This window comes from Lissotriton vulgaris, chromosome 10 (assembly GCF_964263255.1).
Source record: "Lissotriton vulgaris chromosome 10, aLisVul1.2, whole genome shotgun sequence".
NCBI lineage: Eukaryota > Metazoa > Chordata > Amphibia > Caudata > Salamandridae > Lissotriton > Lissotriton vulgaris.
The window spans coordinates 855,087,520-855,105,608 of NC_141698.1; the positions used below are offsets into that span (position 1 = coordinate 855,087,520).

Genomic DNA, 18,089 nt, shown 5'->3' on the forward strand with positions numbered 1-18,089 from the left:
TGTAGTATATTGTAAATGTATAATAGTATGTTAACCCTCTTATGAGGGATTGGATATTCTTTTGTCAACTGTGATTTTGTGTAGATTTATTCTTTTCTGACTGTATGTGTTAGGGCTGTCTTGTGTGAACGGTTATCCAAAATTCAGCAGTCTTGAGTTGGTTATGGTGAAAATCCAATGATAAGGGCTATAGGCCTAATTTGTTCTTCGGCAAAATAGATGCCAGTTGTCTTATAGGTTTATTATAAAAGGTTAAAACTAAGTAAGCCTGACCAATTCATTGTGAAAAGCATTTGTTAATGCCCAGGGACATGTTAGGGTATATTTAGACAGATATTGTGTTGCATGGAATCTCACAGATTACCATAGTAGACTATGTTTTTGCTGTAGGTTATCCTCTCTGACAAACAAATGAAGTTGAAGATTTGCAGTTTAATAATCCAAGTCATGTCCTTTTCACAAGGGTTATCTATTGTTTGGCAACTATAATTTTATATATATATATATATATATATATATTACCTACTGGCTATCGCCAGTAGGTATATATAGTTAGGATTAATTCCCTATGGGATTTCTGAAAATTCTATGTCTAATAACTTTGGCGTTTGTGGACGGAATCGGCTGAAATTTTCAGGAAAATGGCACATTTTGTTACTGAGCAGCCCCTGAAAATTTGGTGGGGTTTCGTCAAGGGGGGGCTGAGAAAAAAGGGGGGTCCCAAAACGCGTTTTTTACATTGAGTTTTCCATAGGGCGGTTGGCCTCACTTTTAGCTCGAACGGCTGAATGGATTTGCACGAAACTTGGCAAAATTGTAAGGACTGTTAGCCCGATGTGCCTTTGCTAGGTCTCAATATATGTGCTTCAGTGGATTTTGAGAAATTAACGTTTAAATCAAGATATATATCTGTAACAGCGCTCCGGGCAGCGATCCGGTCCGCTTACTTTTCGCGTTTCGGAACTTTGCGCGCAGAAAGCTGATTGGCTCTCCGGTGTCTGTCAACATTCTAAACAGTCCGGAGCGGCCGCCATCTTGTCTCTCGGTAGGATCGAGAGAGAAGAAGAGGTGAAAAACGAAAGGGGAATTTAATGAAAGGGGGCAAGGTATCCCCCTCTTGACCCCCTAGGAATGTTGTTGGGGTTATTAAAGGGTCCCGTGGGGAAAAGGAAAAAAAAATGATTTTTCACGGTAGAAGCGCTTCACGGGCCGCGAACTGGGCCGCAAACTGGTAGCGAAACGGGAATTCGCCATTTTGTGCTTCGTTAATTAAATTACTAGGTATAAGGGGGTGCGGGAGACGTATCCTAATCCCCTATGTTTCCTGAGGGTGGCTGAGGAGGCTGATATATGTTGATACATCTCTTCCAGCGGCTGTGCGTGAGCTTTTTTTTATTTTGCTGCGTGACAGTCCGGAGCGGCCGCCATCTTGTCTCTCGGTAGGATCGAGAGAGAAGAAGAGGTGAAAAACTAAGGGGGAATTTAATGAAAGGGGGCAAGGTATCCCCCTCTTGACCCCCTAGGAATGTTGTTGGGGTTATTAAAGGGTCCCGTGGGGAAAAGAAAAAAAAAATGATTTTTCACGGTAGAAGCGCTTCACGGGCCGCGAACTGGGCCGCAAACTGGTAGCGAAACGGGAATTCGCCATTTTGTGCTTCGTTAATTAAATTACTAGGTATAAGGGGGTGCGGGAGACGTATCCTAATCCCCTATGTTTCCTGAGGGTGGCTGAGGAGGCTCATATATGTTGATACATCTCTTCCAGCGGCTGCGCCATCTTGCCTTTTTTCCAATGCCACAATTTTGTCGTGCACGGCAGCCATTTTAGATGCCAGGCTGGTCCCAGGCTATCACCTACCCCTGCGGATGTAGTTTATGGCCCCAGCTGTAGAGAATTCAGACACTACTGACATCACCTCATAAGCCAACGGGGCACCCCACGCCGACTTTCGGCGCAGCATTGTAGGATGGCCACACCAGTGCGGCAACTTGCTGGACACAACATCGGGGCCATCCAAATCTCGGCGCGTTCGACTCACTGTACCACAAGAGTGACCGCAACTCAGCTGGACACGCCATCTTTCGGCGCAGCATTGTAGGATGGCCACACCAGTGCGGCAATTTGCTGGACACCACCTCGGTGCCATCCGGATCTCGGCGCGTTCGAGTCACTGTACCGCAACAGTGACCGCAACTCAGCTGGACACGCCGTCTTTCGGCGCAGCATTGTAGGATGGCCACACCAGTGCGGCAATTTGCTGGACACCACCTCGGTGCCATCCGAATCTCGGCGCGTTCGAGTCACTGGGCAGTCCAAAAAGTTCTGTTAAATGACAACAGAGGGGACAGGCAACAAGAACCATCAGTCAAAGAGGGGAGGGCAAGTTCTTCTCTTCCGGGTCATGTTGGGGCGCTACCGGAACTGATCGAATTGGTAGTCTACAGTGTTTCTGGATGTTTCAGACTAAAGCTGGCGTCAGCATGAGACCACTACCATCTCGTAGCTCTGTCGTGGCAATTCCACGAGCAATCATGGCAGCCGCTCCCCACCAGAAGCCTGCGGGAGTCGGAGGCCCCCAAGACTTTTGTAGAATCTTCACGGCTGAGGGGACGCTTTTCGAGAATGGGACCCAAGCCCTATCAGGGAAGCGTCCGAGTTCAAAGGTGTCCCAGGGCCATTTTAGTGGACCAGGCCCAAAACCGAAGAGCCGGCCGCCATTTTGAGAGTCCTGTGGCAGCCACCTATCGCTGCACCGCAAGAGTGGGCGCAATTCAGCTGGATGGTGGGCAAGACGCTGTAGCCGCAAGAGTGGGCGCAACTCAGCTAGATGGGACAAGGTTCAGAATTGAAGAGTCATCAAAAGGCAAAAAGTTCCGCCGGATCCCGGGAGCCGGCCGCCTATGTCGGGGGCGATCTCAGGCTACACCAGTGCTATAAGACTTGGGGAGGGTGTCGGAGCCAAGCGTCTTCTCCGAGTCCATGGCCATCACACCGCCCCTCAGGGGCCTCCGTCAAGCTGTTTAGGAAGGTAACATATCACATTGTTTTCTAATGCAGTCAGGTCCACAAACGACACTCACTTACTTTGAGAATAGTGAAGCTGCAGTAGGTGGAAATAAGCTTCAGACAGTGTTACAAGCGCTGCTCAGAACTCTTAACTATGGCACCCAACATCCAGAACTTATGCTATTTGAGAATGGCAGTGACATCGAAGCATCTCAGGGACCAAAACCATTAACGTACTTTCACGTATGAAAATCTTACTTGGGGAGGGGGCAGGAGCGAAGCGCCCCCTCCCAGTCAGCGCCACCACACCGTATGTTGAAAATTTGAAGCCATCGTTCTACAAAGTCAACCAAACTTGGATTAAAAATCTAGAAAAATGTACAAACTGAAAACCAGTTTTGGTCTGCATAGCATCAGTAGCAACGCTTGAGTCAGCTTTGTGTCAAGCCGCAAATTTGATTCAACAAAGCACAGACATTGAAAAAGGCTCAAATTCAGAACTCTAAACTATGGCACCCAACATCCAGGAGCTTGCCATCCGGATCTTGGAGCCTTGTGCTGCTTTCGATCTATTCACACATCGGTCCACTACTGACATCATCTTATAAACCATCGTTATGTAAATAGTTTTTTAATAAAATGTTTTACCCTGTTTCTTTGCTGGTGTGTTGTCTATATTTTTAATATTTGCATAGGGTTTGTCGTTATTTTGTGCGGGATGGGTGATGGAGCCGAGCTGTCTTGCAGCCCTCATGGTGTGGAGCTCAGTTCATCTCACTATTTTCGTATTTCTCATGAAGGGTTGTTCCTAATATTTCTATTTTAGCGAGGTCAAAAAGAGATCCAATTAGTGGCCTACTGATTTTGCTCGATTACTTTTATTTTTTTTACACGATTTTTCACTATCTGCAAAGACTAAACAGAGTATTGCGACTTTGTGCTTGTTTGTAAATAGAGAATGATCCTAAGAGAACCAATTCTAAAACAGTAAATGCTTGGACAACAATCAATCAAATGGAGAGACAAGCAGCCACGACGGATTACAACGGGGGTAAAGGCCTGCGTTAACTACCGTTCAGTATCTGCAAAGAGAGAGTACTACTAAGACAAAAGAGGGGAGGGGGGGGTGCAGCGTTCAAAGCACATCAGCGTGCATAAATACGAAAATGTTTTTATTTATCACGTACTTGACATTTTTAAGCTTTTCATATTTGCTATTAAAAAACCAATGAAATTCACAGAAAAAACCATAGGTTATAGTGGATATATAGTTAGGAATTTGCATTTACAAAACCTTGAAAATTCAATGAAAAAACCATTGGTTTTAGGCCATATATAGTTAGGGATTTGCATTTACAAAACCTTATTTTACTCGCATAAAACCATTGAAATTCCATATATAGTTATAAGCGCTAACTATATATCGCGCACCCGCAATCCACTGCTGATGATGTCACATATTACATCATTCATGACATGGTTAGTGACATCACTGATGACATCACTGATGACATCTCAAATGACATCACTGATGACATCACTGAAAACATCTCATTTGACATGACTGATAACATCACTGATGATATCATTCATGTGATAATACGATGAACCTCTTCAGACTCTAATATAACCTTAGATACAATCAGTGTAAACAGACACTCACAGACTGTCACTCATCCATGGAGTTACTCACACACCTAGTCAGTCATGCAAAGAATCAATCACACCTCCATTTCCTCAAATATACAGTTATACAAACTTTACTTATTCAAACATATACTAACACATATTTACTCTCTTATACAATCCCTGATACAAGTTCACAATGATCCATACAGCCACTCACACATTCACTGGCTCTTATGCACAGTTATTTATATATGTCAACTCTCACATGTACTGTGTTTTACATATGTACTTACTTTGACATGTAGCACTGAGATATCCATTCACTCACCAATACACTCATGCACACAGTCAACCGCCCATACAGCTGTTTCCACATGCACTTTTGAAACCATACATCTAGTGAATCAACTGCTCACACATCTATGCACAGAGTCACACACCTCCCAGCTACCCACACACACACTCAGTATCCCATACAAATACTTGGGCAACCAATCAATAACCCATATAGTTACTCATATAGCTACTTATCAACACATGGAACAGTTTACAGAACAACAGACATAATGATGCACAAATTAAGACAGTTTAGTCATTAACCCATGCACTCAGTGAGACACATTTAATCACTCACTCAATCAGTCAGTCAGTCATGCACCTAGTAAATCCTTCATCCAGACACTTATATATCCACTCATTCTTTCATTATGTAAAACATATTTTAACTTTACAGAAACATACAGTCACTGGATGTTGTAATCAGTGATGTCATCAGTGATGTCATTTGAGATGTCATCAGTGATGTCATCAGTGATGTCACTAACCATGTCATGAATGATGTAATATGTGACATCATCAGCAGTGGATTGCGGGTGCGCGATATATAGTTAGCGCTTATAACTATATATGGAATTTCAATGGTTTTATGCGAGTAAAATAAGGTTTTGTAAATGCAAATCCCTAACTATATATGGCCTAAAACCAATGGTTTTTTCATTGAATATATATATATATATATATATATATATATTTAACTGTTCTGGATGGTTGCATTACATGATAACATGATACCTCAGTGTGGTATGGCAGCAAGCCAGTGGTGAAGGAAGTAGTGTTGATTGTCTCATTGGGATAAGCTATGTCTCATGTCATAGGTCTGATGTATTTATTATGACAATGTATAACAAATGTAGCAGCTCTGATTTATTGAGAGATGCATTTATTAAAGCCAATAGGCATTTAAAGGTCATTTGACACTGAGTTATGGACTAGTATTTTGTTACATGGAATGTCACAGATTTAGTGAGAAAGGGTTTTTGGTATTGGTTATCCCCTGAGATAAAACTCTTGGGGTAGAAGATTAGTGCTGTGGTAATCCTTGTTAGACCTGCCTAAGTAGAGTGATGTCTACCAGGCCCTTGTCGAAAAAATATAACAACCTGTATATCGGAGGGTCTGCAACTAAACTACGCTCAGTTGTAACCTAAAGGGGTACCCTAAGACAACCTCAAACTATGTGTTTCTAACCAGGGTCATCCCCGAGATGGTCATAGAGGGATGCCCATCAGTCACCACACGGAACCGCCCTTCATCATTTGGGATTCCGTCAAGACCACCACTTGGATAGCCATACAACTATCACGGTCGGGGGCCAGGTGTAGAGAGGAACTCCACCGCCGATCAGTAAGGTCTAAAGTGATCTTGCTACTCAAGTTCTGAGGATTCTGATGTCAAAACTGGGGGACTGATGTTGCAGTGCTCAAACGAGTGAAAAATTAGAAAAATAAGAAGAATAGGTGATATTAAAATAGGGTAGGGGGGTACTCATAACTTTATTCAGGTGTTACCCAACCTCCCACTGTTAAAAAGTAGTCGTTATTGACAGTCACAAATATATAGACTGTACAAATTTACTATGTGGTCGACATGTTTCAGCAATCTCGTGACAACTTCGTCATTGTTTTCTTCAGGACCATATTAACTAACAGCTACTGCAAACTGTGTGGTAGTGAATACAAATAAGTGCTCAAAATCAAAGAATAAGATACAGAGATCACCTGATATTGCTAGGTGTTATGCTCCCTCTTGTACAGTTTTTCTGAAAAGAGAGGAGAGAGAAATTTGAAAGTCAAACCCAGGGCTGACCTATAGGCCACCAAGCGTATAGTATTATAATCATATTTATGATTAATAAAATATCACTAATGTATATTAAATGCCAACTCATATAGGAAGTGCACACATATTATCATTGGGCGTCCTACAATAACTACCAATGAATGAAAATATTGCCCATCTTACCATACTTGTAAGAGGTATGGACCTCACCCCACTTGGCCACGGCTCAGGAAAAAGGGGAAGCACCGCTCTGTGACAAAGAGTTACAGAAATACAACACAGTGTTAACTACACCCAAACTATCATTTTGCTAGAAGGGATTGAAGTAGCACACGTAAAATAAAGGCACCACTCACCCTCAACCTATGTACAAGATGGAGATATTCTGAGTCTATATAAGCCTGACGCAGCTTCACATGGTGACTGCTACAATACTGCTTTTGCACAAACAGTCGCACGTTGCTTGTTTCCATATGGCAAAACAGAATAAGTATATCAGACGCTTTGGCAAAACGAAGCTGCTGAAGCCGCGCACAACTTGCACCGTTAGCGCGTTAACTCAATGTCTCACAATCCCGTTGTCATCTACCCATTTTGATACAAAATAGTCAAGTGTCCGGTTGTCGTTCCTTACCTGTCCGTCGGTACTTCGAAACCGGCGTCTAAGCCGATCGGGAAGGTACCGACGGACGGGAACGCTCCAGAATATATCATGGCGCATAATTGGACAGGAGGAGCTCACGTGTTGCAACTCCATCATTGAAATGACAACTAGCTTCCGATAGGCCTAGACGGCAACCTGCTAGCCAATCGGGATGTCTATGTTAGTGTGATAGCATTTCTAATGTTTTCCTCTTTTTCACTATACAGGACCTTCAATTAACTTTATTGAAAAAAGAGGTTCGAGTGTAGAAACGTCACAAGATAACGAGAAAATATTTAACAAAAACAGAAAAGCAGCGAAATATGTTTGATAAGCAGCGAAGCCCCCAATGTAAAAAATACTGTTTACAAGAGGCCTCCGGGCTATTGCTTAAATTACACAAAGATTTCACTACGGGAGCCACTTCACAACCAGCCGCAGTCCTGTAATATTTACGCAGAAAAGAAGGGATTAAGGATCATCACTTCCACGTTATAGTTGATTATGAGAGGACTAATCGGTATCAAAGTGCTGACCTATTATAAGCCGTCATCTACATGTCCAACGAAAGGGACATTTACAGGTGTAAAAATTATTATTAAATGCTACAGCAGATAGGTTTAAAACTGAAAGGTCACCCATCATTCCTCAGAGTGATGGAGTCATTCCGAATAGTAGTATACCCATGACTCGTATTCAGTTGCACTATTTGAAGCATAGTTATAGTGTGTAATCAGAGGGTTGACCAGGGTATACCGTCATTCAAACCCTCCCGGTTAGTGCCCATCTTGAAAACCCATTTCTGTTCTTTTAGTAAAAGATATTTGGACACATCAGTGACATGTGCGGGGATGTAGGGCTGTTCAAGCACTGTGCACTGAAAAGCCGTTGATGAATGGCGTGCTTCCAAAAAATGGTTAGTAAGTTTGGTTGCTTGCCTCTTGCACCTGATGGTGCTCTTGTGTTCAGAGATTCTTACTCTGATTTTACGGGTTTCATCCCTATATACTTTAACCCAAAGGGACAGGTGATCATATAAATGAGATTCTCACTGTTACAGTTCGTGAATTTGAACTGAATCCACGGTCTGGAAGTCCCGATGTCTATTTCAGTTGTCTTTTTCGTTTGCGGGCAAGATTGACACATCCCACAGGGATGATGACCTGTGACTGGAGGAAGATCCCACAGTGAACCTAGAGCCCAAGGCCTGTCCTCTCGTGGTCGTGTATGGACCAAACGGTCCCTGAGGTTAGGTCCTCTCTTAAAGGAGAACAGTGGACTCTGAATTGAGACATTGTCGGAGTTGAGAATAGACCAATGTCTCTTTACCACTTTTTTGATATTATTAGACAAAGTGCCAAAAGTAGTCACAAAGGTAATCCTTTCCAAGGGAGGTTTTGGTACAGAAGGTTCCAAGAGTGCCAGGCAATTATTCTTACGGGCACGTTTAAGAGAGCGTTGTACTAATCTTGGAGGATATTTCCTTGAGATCAGTTGCTCCTTAAGGGCCAAGGAATGTGTTTTAAAAGCCTCTACATTGGAACAGTTCCTTTGAACCCTTAAAAATTGCCCAAACTGCAAATTGTCCCGTAAGGACTTGGGATGGTGACTGTCGAAGCATAGCAGGGAATTTTTTGCCAAAGGTTTCCTGTACAACTCAGACTGCAAACCTTCTGGGGTCGCAGTGATTAATAAATCCAGGAATGCCAGTCTGTCCTTTCCAACCTCAATCGTGAAGGGGAGGAAATCATTCCGATTATTCAACCAGGATAGAAATTCATTGCATCTTTCCTCAGTACCACGCCATATCACTAGGAGTTCATCGATGTACCTTCTCCAAATTCAGATACATTCAATAAAAGGGTTCGTGGTTACCAGTACGTGCTCCTGCTCAAATGAATGAACATATAAATTTGTCGAAAAAAAACATTCAAAACTCTACATACATATACAGAGGATCTTAGAGTTTCAGAAACCCTATGAAAAGGGACTTTGCATTGTAACTGCCATACAAGAGACCATGGAGGACGCCCACATAGGAACCTAACTGGTGCTGTGGAACATCTTGTGGGTTAAGAAGATCCTGAGAAAGTATGAATGGGAAGTCGAGCTTCTTGTAGCCCGAAAGGCTGCAATAAAGCACATTAAGGAGAAGAATAGGAATGGCCTCAAATACATGCCCCAACCAGGCATTCTCATGAACTCGTGCAAACGATCAGAACGAGAAACATCAATACGAGTGTTCATGGATCCGCCAGCATCCCAGCAAGTTATGAAAGGATCTTTGTTCCAGAGTTATAGCCTGAAACCTAACAAAGCTCCCAGTGTAAGACTTACAAATATTGTGTATGTTTGAAACCATTTGTTGATCCCTAAGGGGTCTTGTTCAAGGATAGGATGTAGTAAGCCATTCCACCACTGCACAGTGGCAGATTACCACATCACACACACCCGACAGCTAGACGCGGGCAAGGGGATAAGGAAACAGAACAGGGACTGCTTGTGGCCTTTTCCTGGTTAGTAATCTCTGGGAGCGGATTGCCTTGTTGGAGGCTGTTGCACCATCCCCACTACCAAAGCCAGTCACGACACACCTCTTACACAGAATTGTTATACAGTCACGATAGACCACTTAATGGCCACACACGCTTTGGAAGAGTCCTTTAATGATCGCCTTGTTTTTATATACAAAATGTCAATTTTGTCAAAATTTGTCAAGAAATAAAAAAAATTGAAATATCTTTTTAATGATGACATTGCAATAACATTACACACTATAGTCACAGCGGAAGTCTTTTTTTTAATGAAGTCATCTTGAGGTAGTGAAGCGTTGCAAAATAGAATTTTTGTTTTAAAGGAGGTGTGGGTGAAAAAAATACAGTATATCTCTTCGAGCAGCAAAGAGGAGGAAAGGCTGCAAGCCAGAGGGCATCTAGACGATCAGCACTCAGATTAGTCTGGGGTGGGTCATGAAACCTGCTGAAATTCTTTTAAAAAAAAATTACAAATGGTGTATACTGTTTCTTTTGCTTATTTATAAACACCTTATCTGTGTGCCACTAATGTGAATGTATTAATAAGTAAATGCGTAAAGTAGCCTTCAGTTTTGCAAGTAGGCGTTTTTACCTTCCGTTCGGCACAGTAATTGTAATTTACGGCTCCCACGAGGGCATTGTTTGCTGTTCTTTTCCTGCCCTGCAGCTTTGGGCCTTATTCAAGCAGAGAACGTTAGCAGCTGTTCACAGCTAAAAGCATGTGGGCAGCTAAGTTGTTTGCCCATTAATCAGACCTAATATAGGCTAATATACACACCCAATCTGGTTCATGTCCTTTCCAGTCAGCCTTATACGCATGTCGGGTACAATTACAGAGTGCTACTAAAATGTAATAAAAATGGACTTTCATGAGAAGGCCGCTCGTTTATTGAGGTTCATTTATGCCCCAAAGCACACTCTTCTCCCCATTACTCCTGTTGTGAAGCAGTTATTGGCTGTATTGTTCACTGTGCAAATAAACAAATAGGGTACATGAAATGCATGGTCAGACCCCACCACAGTCACCGGACATTAAACAGTTTGCTCACGCCTGCTTAAATCTGCACATTCTCAGTATAAGAAACTGCATATGACTCTATTTTAATTATATTTGGTTTTTATCGCTTATAGGTTCAAGGAAACAGTCTACATCAACGTGGAGGGCAATAAATGCAATCATTTGTGAAAATGGGTTTCGTGGGTTGTTTGCTGGTGAGTATTTCGTGTTTTAATAACTCAACCTGTCAGTATGAACAAGATACTTCCTTGAAGCAGAGCTACACTGGCAGTTTTGGGGTTTTCATATAACGCTGAAAATACAGAGTACGAGGACAACGTAAAACAAGCATTGGAATAGCCAATAGGTCTCGCTTTTTGAACCTTATAAGTTTTTAGCCATGCAACAGTTAATGTTGTTTCAGTAAGGATATTGTGCTGCCTAACTAAATACTTATAAGGTCCCAAAGGCGAAATCTATTGGCTATGCCAATGTTTGTTTTATTCGTGCAGACAGACGATAGGTCAGCCGTGGGAATTCGATCTTTCAACTCAAGGCTGCTCGTAGATTGCTGCGGCCAGCCTTTCTGACGAAACCATTCACACGCCTTCTCAAGCGCAAAGTCCCAGCCGCGGTTTCAGTCGGGTTTTTAAATCGGGGACAGAAACGTGTTTCTAAAGCTGGGCGCACAGATCCAGTCTTTGATAAGTGGCCCAGGTAATGTTGCTTTACAAGCTCAAGGAACATGACGTCTGGGCAATGAGACTGGTGCTTGGCACAGCTACTGGAAGACTCACTTTAACACTGGAAATGCAATTGCCCCGTTCAGCACAACCCCGGGACATCGACTGCACCGTGCATATGTTCAAGGGAAATCATCCCGAGCTACTAAAATTATTAGTATTGTAATAGTGATCACTTTAGGCAAGATTACATTAGTGCCAATCTATACAAGACTAGCAGCAGTGATCATCTCCGTGCAGGGTTTCAGCAGAAACGAACAAGCATTGGTAAATGCAATAGGTTTCGCCTATGTGATTAATAATAGGCTGTTTTTTGTTGTAGCTTGTTGAGCAGTTGTGCAACTCCATTAAAGTGTTATGACTTGTTTACTGAGAAAGTAAATATATTGTGCTGTAACTGGTCGTGCTATGAAATGGTGAGTACCCAGATATTTAAAGCACTTGCTACATCTAGACCTATTCAAGTGATATTTCTACTAAACTCACAAGGTATCAGGCATTTTATATTTAAACCCCAAGACTTACAGAAATGTGTACAGGAGTTTGTGTCCTTCCATTATTTAGCGCCAAGACAAACTAGACATGTTGCATAGTAGCGCGGGTTGCTGTGCAACATATCTTAAAGTTAAAAAAAAAGTGTTATGATACGGCCAACGGCACCTGACGGCACTCGAGACCAAGCATCATCCCATGGGAGACACAAACAGCTGATAGTGGGTGCCAGGAGAGAAAGGGTTTAATAGAAGGGAGGGTAAAAAGATATGGGGCAAAGGAAAGATAGAACACAGGAAAGAGAGAAAAGGAGCGCGAAAGAGAGGGGAAGGAAGAGGGCGAAAGATGGATGTTAAAAAATAGGAGGACAATTGAAGAAGAGCTGGGAACAGGGCTTCATTAATAAGGAAGATAGGAAGAGAAAGAGGAGCGTTGTGGGGACAGAACAGAGTGATGGATGCAGAGGGGATGGAAGAGAAAGAAGGGTTGGACTCAAGGCAGACTGGAAGGAGGAAATTATAGGAGGAATAAGAAGGGAGGATAAAAGAGAGATGAAGGAAAACGTCTGGTTTGGAGAAATGAATGAATCAAACATTTCTTGAAAGGTGACCTTTTTGTGCGCATGGTGCAGCACTGCTTCTCTCTTCAAGAAGAATCATTAAAAAACTTCTCCTGGACACTTAGCAGCCATACTATGTAGTGGAAGAAAACAAGTCCATGTTGCAACAGTGACTATTGATTTATTTATTTTTTTACTTAAAAAATCAAATACTACCTGTTAATTAACACTTTAGAAAGACACCTGATCAGAACTGTTCCTCAATTCCGGCCCCTTAATTGAAGGGAGCAAGATGGCCCTGTGCTCTGCTCAGTGTTAATGCTGCCAGACTCTTCCCTGTTGGCCTGCCCTTTCTTCAAAAAGTTCCAAATAGGTGTTATGGCTACTACTGACCAGACTTCTCTTGCATACTTCAATATAAACTCGATGCACTAGAAGAGGCAGACTTGATGCACCGGTGGATGCAAACTCGATGCACTGGAGGACGCAAACTTGATGCACCGGTTGCTACAAACTCAAAGCATTGGTTGATAGGAGACATTTGCACCAGTCGCCATGACCTTGATGCACCAGTCGGCACAAGCTAGAGAATACAGTTAACACAAGTTATATGTTTCAGTTGGTTAATACAAGTTATATGTAGAGGGGTACAGGGAGGGAGTACATAAGTGGTTCCAGAGGGTTAGCGACAACCAGCATGGCAGAATAACAGTGATACCAAGCTGAGCTTGACAAGGGAGAGGTGATGAGTTAGAGAGCAGAACAATAGGGTAGTGGATGCAAAGTCAGCTGAACAGCTGCATCAATGCGAAGAAATGCAGAGAAACCAGAAAGATCAGATGGAGTTTGCGATGCAGGATCTGAGCTTCTAACACAGCGGGACACGTTTATTATTTCGATTGAAAAAACACAACCGCAGTCAATGTATGTATGACGAACTCCAAATACCATACAAGGTAAACAGAGAACATAACACTATAGACCGCCCCTCTAACAAGTATTGCCCAAAGGGGTGTGCCAAAAGGCCCCCACGGTCACTAGGCTTCTTGTGAAAATACTGTAGCCAATATTTAATGGCATGTTGACTCGTTTTCTTGTTCAATGTGCTTCTCTACTGCCACTTATCACTGATCACTTCCATGGGCCAAGACTGCTGACAGTGAAATACAGTGCATGAATGTAGGAAGCTGGCTCTGTATATACTATACCAAAGTAAGCTACAGTGTGCACCGAGTCCAGTGGATCCTCAGAGGTTAAAGCAGATAATACTAATGCTCTCGTTTGAGGTAGTGTGGGCAAGCAATTAGACTTATCAGAGGGCTGTGTTAAGCATTTGTTGTACAGACTCAGACAAGAAATGATTACACATGCTCAATTACTAAATCCGAGACCAATTGTTTTTTAAGATATTACTTTTTTTCTGTGTATTACTTGGAACCAAAGATACTTAGTTGCAGTAAAAACATTTTGCAATATCACAATTTTTAAGTATAAAAAGTGAAAACTGAGGGCCATTTATATAACAGAATAACAGTGCCTGGCCTTAGCAAAACCTGCTAACGCCACGCCATTCTTAAACACTGGGATGCACCTTATTTACAAAGATACGGTGCAACCCTACATTTCCCCCAGCAAGGGGGGCCACTTCATAGGCGTCGGGTGCAAAAAAAGGTAGGTCTGGTTGTGCAGTTCAGCAGGGCACTGGAGCTCTACTTGTTGGTTTCTTTGTGTACAGGGCAGCTGTCCTCTGGAATTCTTGGTCTTTAGGGAAGACAGGCAGTCCTCCCAGGGTTGTGGAGGTTGCTGGGCTTGCAAGACAAGTCGTTATTGTAACAGGTTTCTTCGAGGGCTACAGTCAGGCCGGTAGGGCTGGGGCCAGGTCAATTGTCATCTGCAGCCTTCATTGCTGGTACGGCTCTTCAGTCCTTCTTCCTTAGGACGCCAAGACTCTAAGGATCAAGGTTCAATACTTAATTGAGGGGCTTTACGAGTGCCGGCAGGTAGCAGCTAATGGGCTACTTACCTTTAGGGTGACTACACCCTTTGTCTGTCCACTCTCTTTGGGGAAGAGACATACCCCCAATCCTGTTGGCTGAAATCCTCATTGCCAATATGGAGGATTTTCAAAGGAGGGCAGCTCAGGACACCTTTGGAGTGGTCCTAGATGAGAGGGGTGGACACCTCTCCTGCTGACTAATTTCCCGGCCAACCTTGCAGCTAAAAGTGGGAATGGGTCAGGGAGCGGGCATCTCCACTAGCTGTAGAGGCCCTGGCTAGCATAACAAAGGGCAGGAAGCCTTTAAGGCTCACCTCCCTTGAATGCTGTTCCTGCTTGTGGGTAGATGTGAAGCACCTCCACCCAGAGCAGGCATTATTTCTGGCTCAGAAATCAGACAAAAAGTGGAGGGGTGCTGCAACAGAAACTCACTTTCCTACAATGAGAATATCATGAATAAAACATGCAAATTGTCATATAGAATGTGCTATTCGGACATGCTAAAGTTTCAGTGGCATCAAAAAAGCAGTCAGCGAAGGATAACTAATTTTGCATGCGTTCTTTACAAACAATTTAAAAATCCTGTGAAACATATCAACAGAGACATATAGCAGTATGCCATATCATGTACCTGCAAAGGGGCTTCATTCTATCCCTCATGTGTGTTAAGTATGACCTGTTTGAGCCACACCTTTTTGAAGATGAATGAATACAGTTAAAAACAACAAAATCACTTGTTGTTCAAGTGCTGCTAAACCCCAATGAAGCAACCAAGTCCACCCGTTTAGGTTGTAGGGGCTCTCACCACCGTGTCAATATGCCACAGGTGAGGGAAAGGCCCTTGATGCCTTTTCTGTGAAGTACATGAGCGTCTGGTAGTAAACCTTTGCTTTGAATGAGCTGTTATCGAAACATCAATGGCGTACACAACGTACAAATGGTGACATGAGAACATGACATCAGGTGCTCACCGCCTTCATATGTGCATATGACAAAAGTGGCATGATGGTAGTTCAGATGTATGACACAGAAGCCTAATCCCTTCCTCCAGAAGTGGAGTTTGAAGCAAACTGTAGTGTATTTAGCCTGTCATCCTTCTGAGGCTGATAACATGAGTTCTAATTTCGTTTGATTGAACGTACCTAATCGCCTCGACACGTCTAAACCATTTTATTCAACACTATAGACATATAAGGCAATAAGAGTCAGTCCGGAGTGACTTCAAAAGACAGAGAGCCAAAGGCATGCTATACTAATTCTCATCTATACAGCAGTTGTTTTTCATAGCAAATATGTCAGTGTTTGATTAAGTGTGTTGATTTCTGTGTGTGCTTCTGTGTGTTCGGTGTGTGCTGGTGTTTGTATAAGTGTACTTATGTGTGTGTGTGTGTTTGTCAGTGGTTGTATAATTGGTCCATCGTGTGTGTTTGTATTTGAAAACATGTGAGCATTTGTAAGTATGTGTATGAATGCATGTTTGATGTTTGAAAACATCTGCTTGCTTGTGTGTCTCTGTTTGTAGGTACCTATGTGTCTGTGCCCGTGATTGAAGATGTACACATTTGTCTGTGTTTGTTTGTGAGCTTTTAGCAAGAAATTTTGAAAATGGTTTAATACCGTGACAGGTTTTCTCAAAGTTAACTAAATTAAAACTTCCTGCGTGCTCAGTTGAGCAAATACCTTTGATATGGACACGAGCAGGGTCTCTGCAAGCGCCGGCCTCTTATTCTGCGCTGGCTGCAGGATGAGTCTCTGCTTTGGCCCTGGGGGACTGGAGAGTGCATGTTGCAGTGGATGCGTTGGCTTCCAACAAAGCACAGGCAGACCTGGGATCAAAACAAGGTCCCCACTGAGACTGGCACAGCGCACTGAGCCCACGACACTCGGGCAGCGCTGTAGCTTCAGAGCAAGGGTGCAGATCTTGTCATGACAACAGGGGTGCTGACACGCTTAAAAGTAATTCTACCAAAGCGGATGAAAACTGTACTTGGGCCACAGAACACGAATAAAAGAAACACACGTAGAACAGGAAATTGTTTGCTACAGCCAATAGAAACAGAGGGAAAATAAGTTGCAAGCACAGAAACCAATGAAAAGCAAGGGCAGGTTGTAAGCCTCCTTTAAGATTTATATTAAATAAAAGCGCTGTGAAGGTAAAATCAAAAAAAGGTTTTATCAATTTGATATGCCTCTGCATAGGAAATACATAACAGCCATAGCTGTAATGCCACTGGCCCCAAGGTAATAATATTAGTATATTTTTTTAACTTGTTTTATTAAGGACGTGCACAGTATGTTACATTACATGATGGCGTATATGGGAACAATGCACATAGCACCACGCAATCAGCAGCATATCAGAGGCAGCCGTTACATTAGTCCTGCACCAGTTCCAACGACTCAGGACTAACAATATCACAAAGGAATAAACAGTTCCACAGCAGTTGCATAAGTAAATAGTGCATCATATTCATAAGTACACAGGTTAAAAGAAACAGAATAACAAGCAACTGTGGCAACAGCAGATACGCACAGATATATATGCACATGGCAGTCAGGCAAGAGTATACAGGGGAGAAGAATCAAGGGTCCCAGGAGCTCAACGGGGATCTATCACCCTCTCCATGCGAGGGGTTTCGCGAGGGGGGGGGGGGGATTTGGGGGGAGAGGCTGTAGAGCCCACAATGACAACAGGTGGCCGCATCTAAATTAGAAGCTAGTAAACACAGCAGTCACAGGAAGAACATCCCATACCACGCAGGACACACCCAGCCACAGACGGGAACCGCAGGCAACCCCACCCGGCCACATGCACACCCCGTCACCTCCATGATAGCAGCCACCTCCACATAACAGTCATTAGCTGGAGGGATGAAAAGTCGGCGTCACCAGAGGAAGTGTACCCTGCAGTCCCAGATAGTCCAGTCAGCGTTGTCCCTGGCACCAACCCCTCCAACATGTTTCTAAAGATATCTAGGTCTTGTTCCGCATTTTCATCAATGCGGACCAGTTCTAGTTGCTGCTCCTCGGCCGTCCCCATTCACCCAGATCCGACCTCCATTTGTCCAATTTGGGAGAGGGGGGAACAGAGTATCCATAGGATGGCACTGCAGCGTTTAAAAAATACAAGTCCCAATAGGACAAACTAATGCTGCATTTGTGTCTCCTGTCTCTGGGTCGGGGCACACCCAATAGGCAATGCTTAACTGAGGGTTCGATCCGAATCCCCGTGACTCCCTGCAGCATCTCCACACAACGCCACTTGAACTGATGTATTTACTGAGGTGTCAGATAAGTGCGGTGCAAATAATCAAATTGCGTAAGCTTGATGCGGGCATTGCCGCGACTCCCCATCTGTGGTGGGCAGTGGC

At 43.3% G+C, this 18,089-nt stretch overlaps 1 protein-coding gene across 1 annotated transcript in view; it reads left to right on the top strand.

Annotated features, from left to right (window-relative positions):
• The window catches only part of SLC25A40 (solute carrier family 25 member 40), a 419,344-nt gene that overhangs the window by 317,626 nt on the left and 83,629 nt on the right, over positions 1-18,089 (top strand). The window contains exon 10 of the mRNA XM_086941797.1: positions 11,063-11,143. Coding sequence (XP_086797923.1) covers positions 11,063-11,143 — 81 coding nt within the window. The remainder of the gene's footprint in view (positions 1-11,062; positions 11,144-18,089) is intronic.